Here is a 14059-nt window from a genome sequence, read left to right on the forward strand (position 1 = left end):
GAAAAATAAGGAAAGACTGAGAAACTTTTACAAACCAAAGACTAAAAAAATTAAAGAGACCTGATGATTAAATGCAATGTGGTATCCTGATTTAAATTCTGGAACAGAAAAAAAAATTAGTGGAAAAACTACTTAACATTTAGCTAATAATAATGTATCAATGTTGGTTTCTCAGCTTTGACACATGTTCCATGATAATGTAAGCTGTTAACAGTAAGGAAAACTGGGTGAAGTGTATACTGAAACAGTCTGTATTATCTTTGCAACTTTTCTATAAATCTAAACTAAACCAAGAATTTTTTTTTTTTTTTTTTTAAATAGGAGAAAGTTCTGTGACCTGGTGCAAGGATTCTTAGACGTGGCACAAAAATCAAGATCCATAAAGTAAAAACTTGACAAACTGAATTTCATCAAATTTAAAAATTTATTCTGGAAAAGGAAATGCTAAGAATACAAGATAGGCTACTGTCTGGAAGAAAATATTTGTATTCGGAACATACCATGAATTCTCAAAACTCAACAGTGGAAAACAACCCAATTAAAAAGATCTGAAGACACTTTACCACCAAGTATATATGACAGCAAATAAACACACGAAAGATGTTAAAAATTCAAATTAAAACTAAGTAAGAGACTACAACACACCTATTAGAATGTCTTAATTAAAAAATACTGACACTAAGTACTGGTGTGGTTGTCATATATTGTTGTTGCAAATGCAAAATAGCAGTCACTCTGGAAATCAGTTTGGCCATTTCTTATAAAGTTAAATGTACACCTACCATGTGACTTAGCATTCTCATCCCAGATATTCACCCAAGTGAACTGAAAAACATATTTTCACACAAAAATCTGTACATCTACTTATAGTAGCTCTATACTTAAAAGCCCAAACCTAGAAATAATCCTATCCTTTAACAAGTGATTGAGTAAACAAACCGTGGTATAGCCTTACAATAGCTTACTACTCAGCGATAAAAATGAAAAAATTACTGATACAGAATTACTTCCAAGGATCTCAAAAGCATTAAGCTGAGTGAAAGAAGCCAGTCTCAAAGGTTATTATATGATTCCATCTCTATGGCATTCTTGAAAGGACAAAACAATAGTGACTAAGAACATATCAGTGATTGCCAGAGACTTTAACAAACAAGAGGAGTTTTTTGGGAGGTTATAGAACTGTTGTATATCCTTACTGTAGTAGTTTAAAAACACCTATATATGTGTTAAAAGTTCAGTGAACTGTTAATCCAAAAAAAAGTCAATTTTATTGTATGTTAATTTTAAAAATAATTTTTTAAAGTAAATGGAAAGGTTAATAAAAGCTAACAAGTGATATTCATTAATACACTGAAATCACTAACAAGTGATTCATTAATACATAAAAAGGTTTCATTTATTCATTCAACAAATACTTTTAAACTATGGACTATGTGCCAAACACAGAGTTTGGAAATATATACTAAAAGTTAAACAGAAATTATATAGCAGCATTCAGATTTTGACAAACATACTATATGCAATTACCTTATTAAATCCTCACAATTACTCTTAAATGTGCATGTTATTTATTATTCTGACTACCAATCTAGAAACCAACTCAGAGAACTTAAGCAACTTGCCCAAAGTTGTGGAGATAATAAATACTTGAACCATAAATTAAACATAAGTTTGTCTAATTCAGTGTCTGGGCAAACTAGAGATATTCGATTAATGTTGAATAAATGAATGCATGCATGAAAGTGATACTCTATGATAACATGCTGCTTATTGATATATTTTGTCATGTTAAATGTATACATTTGCATTTTAAAAGATCAGGAGAATCTGGATGGACTAAATTAAAAGAGCAATTTACTAAATTCCTTTTATGGTTGTTTAAATTGTTTAAGTTCAGTTTTTAAAAGTTCACACTAAAATACCAGGAGAATTTATCAAATAATACCACTTTATTTGTACTTGCAATAATTTTCTTTTTTCGGTGTGCTGAATATTCTGCTTGTTATGGTAATCGAAATGAAATGAAGAAAAGGAACAGAGATATTATTTTCCTCTTTCTTAGAAATTCTTTAAAGCTCAAAAGACCAACTCACGCCAACAGAATAATTTAAAACTCGTATATAAATTCCCTTAAACTAGGTCTCTTTTCTTAACCATATACTTGTATTTGGGCCATTCTGATGTAACTATTTGAGGTCAACATTTTATTTCAATTCAATTTCCAACAGTACATTAAGTTTTCTATGATATTTAAGAGTTCTATGCTAATCACAAAATTAGGTTAGATAGGACCCTAGATTATGGCACATACTGTGCAGAAAAGGGTTAACAGCACAGGCCTATGACTACTATCCTCAGAACAATCTGCTTGTAAGGCTGACCTTTGGCTGGCACCTGGGAACTTGGATTTGGGAAGGGTTCCTACTACTGCCCTAAATGATAAAGAGTTGCTGTACCTAAACTGTACAGTGTGGTTTATCCTGAACACTTGCTTTCCTTCTGGGAGTCTGAAATTTTGTCATGTACCAGTCAGAGGGTAACAGCCCCCAAATAAAAACCCGGAGAGCAAAGCCTCTAATAAGCTTCCCTGGTAAACATTTCATATGTGTTGTCGTAACTTATTGGTAAGGGAATTAAGTATGACTTTACGAATTCATTAGGAAAGGACTCTTAAACACTTGCACTTTCTTCAAACTTTGCCTCAGACACATTTCCCTTTGCTGATTTGCATGCTGTCATTATTATAAATCATATCAGTGAGATTATATGCTAAATCCTGTGGGTCCTCCTAGCAAGTTATCAAACCTGGAGGTAGTCTTGGGCCTCCCTGAAACACACACTGAAAGTTATCTGAGTAAAATGTATACCTACCATCTTACCAGGCAATGTGCTCTTGGAGGAAAGTCATTATTCATACACAGCAAATCTTGCATAGATTGTGGAATAACATCTACAAAAACATTAGATAATGAAAAAAGTTAATATATTTGCTCCAGAGCAGAACTTTCTAATATGATTTAAAGAAATAATACTATATAAAATCTCTTGCTAGTCCATGTAGTTTTGCAATTGCTTAAAGATTTACATAGAGAGCTAGTACTAAAATTGGGGGAAGAGGAATGTCTTTCTCAAAAAAGTCAGCCTATGAAAATACATATATGTATACACATATATACCATGTTTATATTATTTTTCTTCCTTCTAAGTAATGACTTAAACAATTCCTCACCCTTATTAGAAAGCCTTGTTTTATTTATTCTCCTTGGTCTGCCCTTGTCTCTACTTTTCTTCAAAATTCTACTTAGAAGTCTGTCAACTGCATATCATCTTCCATGGCTAGCTTCTGCTGGACCCTGGCCATCTTAAGTGTTTGTGTAAAACCACTAAACAGCTTCTCACTTAAAACCATATATCTTTAAGCCCTTACATTGCTATCCATAAGATACTAATATCAATGATCATTACTTATTCATAAATGCATAATAAATTCAAAGCATAAAATTTTGTAAAAATGTTTGTAAAAATATTTCCTTTTGCTATATAGCTCTAATTACTTAGCAAACTTCTATTATTTGCAAAAATAAAAATGAGAACACTAATGACTTGATACTCAACTACAGCAATAAGCAACTCCAAAGAAATAAAAGATTAGTGCTCAAATCTTCTGGTATCTGATAATATAGTTTTAAATGTGTATCTAAAAATTAACTGAGTTGATGCTTTACTTTTTCTAATTTCTATCACTAGTTTCAATCACCAAATTAAAACTGCACATATCTGCACAGATACCACAATTACACCTTAACTAATACACTTATCTTCTCTAATATCACAGTCCCCTTCATCTGTTCACCACAAAAACACTGATTCTAACTTTCCTTAACACAACAGCTTTTCCTTCATGTATGATCTTTCCTCAAATTAATAGTACTTAAGATATTGCTACCTTGAACAATTCCTTTCATTAGTCAAGAGAATGTTGGACCCAGAAATCTCTGGGCCATTCTAAGTCTTCCCACCAGTCACATATATTTTCTCCCTCTCCATACTCCTGAAGCACACATACTCATATTCTAGTTTATTTTATTTTACTGTATAATTGTCTTACATATGTGTATACATGATCAATGTTATCTGTCCTAGTTTATGAATCAAAATACAGATGCTATCCAATTGTTTTGTTTAAAAGAATATATATAATAGAAAAGGTAACATAATTTTATTTCTATGCAAGAAAAGGGACAAATATCTCAGGCCTATGCTTACTAACGATTATCTGTTTTAACAAGAAAAACTTTATTTTTTTACTGACATATAATTGACACATTATATATGCAATAACAATTTGATAACTGTATACATTGTGAAATGATCAGCACAGTAAGTCTTATAGTTAACATCTGTCACCACATAATTACAAAATATTTTTTGTGTGACCTTTAAGATTTACTCTTTTTGCAACTTTCAAATATATATAACGGTATTATTATAGTCAGCAAGCTGTACATTACACCTCCATGACTTATTTATTATATAACTAGAAAACTATACCTTTTGACCCCTTACACCCATTTTGCCTACCCTCCATCACCTGCCTCTGGCAATTATCCATCTGTTCTCTATTATAAGCTTGCTTGTGGTTTTTGTCTGTTTTTTTTTTAGATTCCACATGTAAGGGAGATCATACAGTATGTCTTTCTCTGTTTGACTTACTTCACTTAGCAAAATGTCTTCAATGACCAAGAAAACGTCAACATGCATTCTGCATATTTATTTTCTGAGAGAATAAAGAAGGGTATTTGACTGACAGCTCCAAAATATATATGTCCTTAATACCTTGCTCATTTACTGTTATACATGAATATATCTAAGGACAAAGATTTTGGATGAGTTGACCTATAAACAACTACAGGCACCATTAACCAAGTACCTAGCATGGGCCAGGTACTGAGATAGGTACTTACATACAGTATCTCATTAAATCTTCCCCTTAACCCTCCAAAGGAGTTATTACTTCATTTGAAAAATAATTCAAGTTTAGAAAGGTCAAGTAACTACTAATAGAAAAATCAGAGTTTAATACACTTGATCCGACTCTAAAATCTTGGATATATCCAAAGCACTACACTGATTAATTAATAACTTTTTTTTTTGTCCTTCAAAATCCAGCTTAGTTGCTTAATTCTCCATAACAGCTTCTCTGGTCTTTCACCATTAAAAGTGATCTCTTCTCCTCTGAACTTTGGAATTTTACCTGTGCTTCAAGATGGTACTAATCACCTTCTATCTCCTATTACTGTTACTTATAGACTTTATCTCCCCTACTGGAATGTAAATTTAAGTTTAGGTTCAATTGGGCTTAGCGAAATATCTAGAGCACATGTTAGGCACTCAATAAATATTTGCTGATTTAACTAGCTTTAAAATAAATGATGCTGTGATTCTTCCACTGAAAAGGTCATATTTTACTTCAGATATGGTGAAACAACTTGGCATATATAAAATATCTCCAGGGGATAGTACAGAATTAAGAGAATTCATAATTCAAAATTATAACCACTCTTACAAGTTTAAAATATGTGTAAAAACTTACCTTCTAATAATTCATCCTTTCCTTCTTTATCACTGGATTCTTGTACAAGATAATGATGAGTAATTGAGAACTTGAAGTCAGCAAAAGAAACTTCATCTGATTTCTCTTCCCATATGCCAGATGTAAATATACCCTATATTTAACAATAATATGGAAAAAAATCTTAAAGTATTCGATATCTAGCATTACGTTTATTAAACACGGAAATTTCTTTCCCTTTTTTCTTCCTATTAATCTAAAATTTCTCCATATAGCTACCCTGTACATAATTTTAAAAAAGGGAAAACATGTAAGTGAATAAATGAAGAGGAAATTATTTTATAAATGATTTATCAGTATTCTTTTAAAAACTCCCCTAGAATCTTAATTATCAAGTGACTTACAAAATTCTAATTTTCAAATAACTTCATGAAAATCCAGTAAATCCCATGCCTGTTCATATACAAAAAGAACAAGCCTCTCTACCAATAGCAGAATCTCTAGGAGTTACTTTTAACTGCTAAAAACGATGAAATTTTATAAATTTTGTTAAAACTTAGAAAAATACATGGCAAAATATACTTTTATAAAATCTCAAATCAAATAACATTATGTAGCACACAACATTACTGAACATTAGAAACTGTTTCATAAAAAAAGGAGTTTGTAACATCAATTTAAGTGATATGACATCTGTAATACTATCAGGTTTTGACAAGCTTATCAAGCTTTAGCATTCAAATATGTTCATTTAAATAGAAACTGCTTGATTGGAAAACATTTTAATTAAAGTTTCTAAGAGTCCTTTTACTTAACAACATAACCATAAAAAATAATTTTACCCATGAGGCCTATAACCTCCCATAGCTGTTCTTTCCACTGGAGAGGTATATTGTTATTGCAGGATAGCCCCACTATGAGGCAAAAAATATCAATCCTGCAACTTTCCAAGCAGATAGTCCTGACTATACTCAACATATAATACCCAAATGTTTTGTGTGTTCCTGGAAAGGTGTTTATAATTCTGAATTGAGTTAAATCATATTTTAAATGTCCTAAAGGTATCTTATTAAGTAAATAAGTATATCAAATAGCAATCTTGTCATTAGAATAATCACCATGCATGACACATCAAAATACCACAGTTTTGACATGTTGAGTTTCATTAAAGTGGTTTGTTAAGTTAAGACATATATAGCCCACACAAGTCTCAAACTGAAATGAGTAATATAATATACAAAAGAGCTTGGTTTGCTAGGAGAAATGTCTACTACAAAGAGTTAAGGCTAAAACTAAGAAAGGGGAGAAGTCTAGAAAATGAGAGGTAAGTCCCTTTTTCAAACTTGCAGAAAAGTTGCAATATTTTTTCAGTAAAAAATAACATCTGACCCTAGTCCTAAATTTTGGACACTGCTGTCAACCTTACCAACAGCTATCTCAGGAGAATCTGGTTGGATTCAATAAAGCCTTGAAGACAGGTTCTGTCTTCAAATTTTTTAAAAAATAATTTAAAACAATATTCTAACTTCCCTCTTTTAATTCAATGTGACACAATCATTTTACACCAAATTTCAAAAAGTGTATATTTACGATTAGAACCAGAAATGACAACTCCAGTTCAGAATTAGTCTAGTAATTCATGAAAAATAACCTCTGAGGCCCCAGACAATAAAAAGAAATAAGCATATAGACTGGTAAGAAAGAAAACTGTATATACTCACAGATAAGCTGATTATGTAATATAATATCCAAAAGATTCTACAAACTTTGGAAGTTGTGAAATTCAAGGTCTGTATACAAAAGCTGTATTTTTATATACTAGTGGCAAGCATTTGGAAAATGAAATTTTTAAAAAATACAACAAAAATTTAGAAAATAAATAAATAAAAATAAATACCACAACAGCAAAAATAAATAAATTACCTAAGACTAAACTTAAAGAAAGATGACCAAGAACTCTCCCTAATAATACTTGAAAATGCTGCTGAAGGTTATTAAAGAGCTAGAAGATATATCATGTACCTAAGACTAAACTTAAAGAAAGATGACCAAGAACTCTACCTAATAAAAATTGAAAATGCTACTGAAGGTTATTAAAGAGCTAGAAGATATATCATGTACATGGATATTGGAAGACACAACACTGTGAAGATATCAATTCTCCCCAAAGTGATGTATAAACACAATTCTAATCAAAATCCCAACAGGCATTTTGTAGAAACTAACAAGCTGATTCTAAAACTAATAGGAAAATCCAAAGGACCAAGAATAGCTAAAATAATCTGGATAAAAAATACACTACCTGATTTTAAGATTTACTTTGCTACAGTAATTAAAGCAGTATAGTATTGGCATGAAGGCAAATAGATCAATGAAACCTAATAATCCAGAAACACTTTCACATATATACTTCATTTTACAACAGAGGAACGACTGTAATTCAGCAGGGAAAAGATGGTATTTTCAACAAATGGTCCTGAAATAAGATATTTGCATAGGAGAAAACATAGGAGAGTATCTTCACGACACTGAGATTGGCAAAGATTCTTTTGACAGAACACAAAAAGTGCTAATAATAAAAATTTTTAACTTAGAAAATGAACTTCACTAAAATAAACTTCTGCTTTTCAAAAGTCACAGGTAAGAAAATGATTAGGGAAGCCACCGAAGAAAACTCAAAATACATATAACAAAGGACTCAAAACGCCAGGATATATGAGGATAATTTTAAAAACTAAACAATATAATTGTTTTTAAATGAGCAAAAGACTTGCACAGACACTTAGCAGAAGAAACTATAAATGACCAATAAACACAGTTAATTAACTGTGATGAATTACTAGATACTACCCAGTCTCAGCAGTCATTCATGAAATGCAAATTAAACCACTATGAGATACCACTTCACACCCAACAGGATTACTAAAAATGAAAATCTGACAACACCAAGTGTCAATGGAGAAAGGACAATCTCTTCAATAAACGGTGCTAAAAAAAAAAAAAAAAAAAAAAAAAAGGACAGTCACATGCAAAAGAATGAAATTGGACCACAATCTTATACCATACACAAAAATTAACTCCAAATGGATTGCAGTCTTGAATATAAGACCTGAAACCATGAAACTCCTAGAAGAAAACATGGGCAGTAAGCTTGTTGACATAGGTCTTAGCAATAATTTTTTGTATCTGACTCCAAAAGCAAAGAGAACAAAAGCAAAAATTAACAAGTGGGACTATATCAAAATAAAAAGCTTCTGCACAGTATAGGAAATCATCAACAAAATGAAAAGGCAACCCACTGGATGAGAGAAAATATTTGCAAATTGTATATCAGATAAGGGATTACTACCCAGAATAAAGAACTCTTAGAAGTTAACAACAAACAACCTAATTTAAAAACGAGCAAAATGATTTCCAAAGCAAATATACAAATTGCCAATAAGCACAAGAAAAAATGCTCGACATCACCAAACATTAAGGAAACGCAAATCGAAGCCACAAGAGATGACATTTCACATCCATTAAGATGGCTTTTGTAAAAAAACAAAAACAAAGCAAAACAAAAAAACAGAAAATAAGTGTCAGTATGAATGGGGAGAAATTGGAACTCTTGTGCATTGCTGTTGAAAATGTAAAATGGCAGAGCTGCTATGGAAAATATGGCTGTTCCTCAAAAATTTTTAAATTACCATATGATCTAGTAATTCCATGTCTGAAAGCAGAAACACACACAGATACATACACATCCATTTTTGCAATAGCATTATTTTCAAGTGTCCATCGACAAATGAATAAGTTGATTAATATAGTACATACATACAGCATAGTATTTAGACTTAAAAAGGAATGAAATTCTGATACATGCTATAACATGGATGAACCTTGAAGATATTATGCTAAGTGAAACAAGCTAGACACAAAAGGTCAAATTTTGTATGATTTCACTTATATGAAGTTGTTATTGTCTAATGAGTACGGAGTTTCAGATTAGTAGATGGAAAAGTTCTGGATACAGACTGTAGTAATCACTGCACAAAGTAAATGTACTTAATGCCACTAAACTGCACATTCAGCAGTTAAAATGCTAAATTTTTGTATACAATTTTTTTATTATGTATTTTAGTAAAATGAAAAAATATATAAACTTTTTAAGGCAAAAGACACATTCAAATTAAAAGTGATACACTGGGGAAACTATATGTAACATTAGAGTTAACATTCATAAAAACATAAAAGCTCTTCCACAATTCAGTAAGACAGCAGAAAATTGGTCACTGTATACAATAAGCAATCAAAAAGATAATTCTAGTGTATAATAAAAGTGAAGGAAGACTCAATCTTATGAGTGCTCAGGAAAATATAAATAAAAATTAGGCAGTTTTAGTCCCTCATGTTGATAAAAAGTGTTGGAGGAATCAGAAATTAGGTGCTTTCATTTACCATGTGTGGGGAACGAATAAGTACATTCAATTATCTTGGTGGAAAATTAGGCTCTACTTATCAAAAATAAAAATCACATCCCCTTTGGCCTACTAATTCTACTTTTAGAAATTTGTTACAGAAATATTCATACAAGTATGCAAATTTATGTACAACAATGCTTACTACCCCATACTATAACTGCATAAATTGTAAATTAAATCTTTCAGAGGAATATGCATAAACTCATTATGATAGAGTCATACATACAATGGACTACAATGCAAGCATTAAAATAATGAGATATGTCTGTGTTCCATCTTGGAAAAAAGCCAACAAAATATAAAGTTTAAAAAAAGGCAGCTGACCAATTACCTTTTTTTAAAGACTTTTTTAATGGTGTAATGTGCACACATAGAATGTGATGAGAAAAAAAATATCATGTTTTTAATATGTACCTTTGATTTGGTTACATTATTTTTGTAATTAAAGGGTTTTAATTTCAATAAAAAATTTGTGGCTCAAAAGTAGAAAATGAAAAGAACAGGGGGAAAAAATAATTTTGGTGACTTGACTCCATAGGACAAACTTCTAGGCCATCCGACAAATATTTTGTCCAAAAATATTTCTCCATAAATTTTAAAATGTTTATTTTACTTGCTTTTCTTACATTTTTCTGAAATTTCAAAAACATTAAAAAATTTACCAGCCCAAAAGCAGATTGTGAATAACTTTAGTCATCATTAGGATAAGGAACTCTGCTTAGAAGGGTAACAATTTTAATTTCATTTTTATTTTTCCTTTAGTATTTTAATATGAAACCAAAATAATTTTATAAGTGATTATCATCCATTTGAATCTTTTAAAATAAATAAAACAGCTTTCTACTTAACAAAGTGAGATTAGCCTTTTATTTTGAAGATAGGGATAGAAACAGGAAAATATAGGAAAGAGAAAGGTAATTTTGGAGCATTCCATCCACACTGAAGGGAAGGAGTGGCTGGTGTAAAACCTGAGGCTCTGAGTCTCAAGAGCCAGCGTACCAAGAACTGGTAAAAGGCTAAAGAGGTAGAAGAATATTGAAGACAAATTTCACTGATTTAAGAATTATTAATCTTATATGTGAGAGTAAGCTTAGCTTTCCACACAGACACGTTGTCGTCATCATACAAACTGTCTCAAAAGTTTGTGTTCAAGTAAGCCTTTGAATACGTATTCATCAAAACAATATGTATTTTATTACTTTTTAAAATAATAAATGCATACAAAATAAAAATTTAAATAGCTTTTATTTAACCTCTTTTGAGTATCTGATGAAATCTGTGGACAATCTCCCAAGAAAATTATGCATATTTACATTAAAAATTAAGTATGTATGCGAATTAAAGAGACCCAAGACTCTGGGTTAAGGACTCCTACTAAATATGGCAGTGAAGTCTCTTTGTCCACAAAGAATGATTTACCCTTTAAAATGGTCTAATTCTCATAACATGATAAAACCTTTCATAGAGAAAGGAACACAAAGAATACTGATAGCTGAGGGATGTAATAAAAAGTTAGAAGATTTAACAATTAGAAGGTGAGGGATGGACAAGAAAAAGTTGTTCTGATAAGCAGGAAGTAGGAGAACAATTCCTGGTCCAAAGTAGGAACTTGATAAATGTATGAATAAAAGATAAATAAGTGAACAAAAGGAAGTAGTTGCAAAGATGAGACTTTTATATACAGCTTCAAAAATAGAGAGAAAATTAATATGCGTGCCATCTCAAAAATATATTTTAAACATTTCCTCTCTATGGAAAAATCAAGTCGAAATTCTCACCAGCTATTTTTACAAATTATTAGACAATGATTCATCCATTAGACTTGCAATTGCAGTATATAAAAAATTAATTAGGAGAGGAAAAAAATCAAATAACTAAACCAAAATCAAAGGAGGAAAAAAAAGGCAAAAAATTAGTGAGAGAAAAAAACACAGAAAATAAATCAAAATGTAAAGAAAAGGGTTACTTACAAAACTCAACACAGAAATTACATTAGTTACTTTAAAATGTACCAGACCATTCAGAAAAAAGACTTGCTACCTTTAGTAACATGCTTTTAAAAATCCACCATCATATTTTAACAATGACCCAAGCAACTAAATGTGATCTATGGTATGTTCTAACCATCTGCAAAGGAAACACAAGTTCAGGGGATTAATCAAGTATTCTGGGAGTTAATTGGCAAACAATTACTGACAGCATACCAGGCAATGGTTTATGTATATGTGATAAATGAATTAGCAAATTAACTATTACTATTAATGGTACTGGATCACACCTTCTGCCTCTATGCTGGGGGAACAAAAAAGTTAAAAAGAGTTACAGCAATAGGGATATAATTGCAAATTCTCCCATAAATGATTATGGCTTTATTTTTTGCTTAAAAAATATCTTGTTGCATTTGTTTTAACATAATCTACACCAAATCATTTAATGAAATCGAGTATTAATTTATAGATAGCTCACATAGCAGATTTATATTCAAGTGATAGTGTAAAGAGATTTTATTATAATAAATAGTCTAAAATTAGTGAGTAAATGGTTTTGGCTAGATCACTGATTTCTTTAGAAATATTTTTGTATAGTTCTATTTGTTTTAGTGTCATGTATTCTACACAAATTAAAGTTCAAAGTGAAATTCATGATGTATATTGAAAATTTTATTTATGACACTGAAAGACTACTGTGCTCCAACTAAATGGCAAGCAAAAAAAATCTTTAGATATGAAAAACATAAGAACTAGAAATAATAGAACTAAAAATGTCTGAAGAGAGTCTCATCTATCCTGAGCTTTTTCACCAGATTATATTACATAAAACTTTATTTTTCATCAGCTAGATACTAAGTTTTTTTACTTCTAGAAGCTCAAAGGAAACAATGAATCTTTTTATAGCAAAAAAAAAAAAAGGTCTTAATTCTATTTGTGTATATTCCAAATATAAACAAATATCAAATATCATTTTAAAGCCTCTGGTAAACATTTTTAAGAGACAGGCGACAACAGCAGCAGCAGCTAACACTGAGACAGCCAAATGTCACAAAGCGAGTAAACAACAGAACTAGAATTCCAACATAAGCAGAATAATTTTAGAGCTAATACTCTTTATCATTATGCTATGCTGTCTCTCAAAGATATCTCCTGCAATTTCCTATTAAAAGAAAAATCTTAACACAGTACATCCAAAAACTTCCAATTTGAAAGAATAGAAGCTAGGATAAAAATACTGATTTTTTTTTCTTCTGTATAATATCCAAAGCAGTTATAGACACTATGATTACTATTTAAAGGAAAACTAAAAATAAAAGAGGGAAAGGCTATAAAACTTAAATAATCCTATTCCCAAACATGTTATAGGCAGCTCAATGTTGCTTTCATTTTTAGTTCATTTCAGAAACACTGTATTGTCATCACTGATTCTTAACTGTCTAGTTTCCAAAAACTTTAGCTTTAAAAATATCTCCACCCCCTCCTACTCTAATGACCCATAAAACACTTAAATTTTCTGAGAAAGCAAATAGAGGGATATATTATATTATTCCCAAGTTTGGCTTATTGTTATAACTTTAGGAAGTTTCTCATACAAGAGAAATATTTTATATTTGTCATATGAACTACAAGTACTGAAGTATCACTGGCCCTTGAACAACATGTGTTTAAACTTCGCAGGTCTTATATGTAGATTTTTTTTTTTAATACTGTAAATGTATTTTCTCTTCCTTAGGATTTTGTTAGTAATATGTTTTCACTAGTTTATTTTAAGAACACAATATACAATACATATAGGAGTTTTGGGGAAGTCAAAGTTACATGAAAATTTTCAATTGCATGGGAGATCAGTGCCCCATACCCACATATTGTTCAAGGGTCAACTATAATGTTATTCTTATCTATTTAGTGTGTATAAAAAATTTGAACTCATTTTAATATTTATAGTGTTTATTCTTCTATTATTCTAAAGTTAATGATTCTTCTTCCATAAAATTATCAGGGTCCGTCACTGACTAAAAAGGTCTATTACCAGA

At 30.6% G+C, this 14059-nt stretch overlaps 1 protein-coding gene across 2 annotated transcripts in view; it reads right to left on the minus strand.

The window, feature by feature from the left end:
* The window catches only part of RAB3GAP1 (RAB3 GTPase activating protein catalytic subunit 1), a 76972-nt gene that overhangs the window by 53394 nt on the left and 9519 nt on the right, over positions 1–14059 (minus strand). For both annotated transcript variants that reach the window (XM_016164025.2, XM_016164024.2), the window contains exons 4-5: positions 5594–5726; positions 2872–2950 (exon numbers count right to left, since the gene is read on the minus strand). In XM_016164025.2, the coding sequence (XP_016019511.2) occupies positions 2872–2950; positions 5594–5726 (212 nt within the window). The remainder of the gene's footprint in view (positions 1–2871; positions 2951–5593; positions 5727–14059) is intronic.

Source organism: Rousettus aegyptiacus, unplaced genomic scaffold (genome assembly GCF_014176215.1).
Source record: "Rousettus aegyptiacus isolate mRouAeg1 unplaced genomic scaffold, mRouAeg1.p scaffold_m13_p_2, whole genome shotgun sequence".
In the NCBI taxonomy this organism is placed as follows: domain Eukaryota; kingdom Metazoa; phylum Chordata; class Mammalia; order Chiroptera; family Pteropodidae; genus Rousettus; species Rousettus aegyptiacus.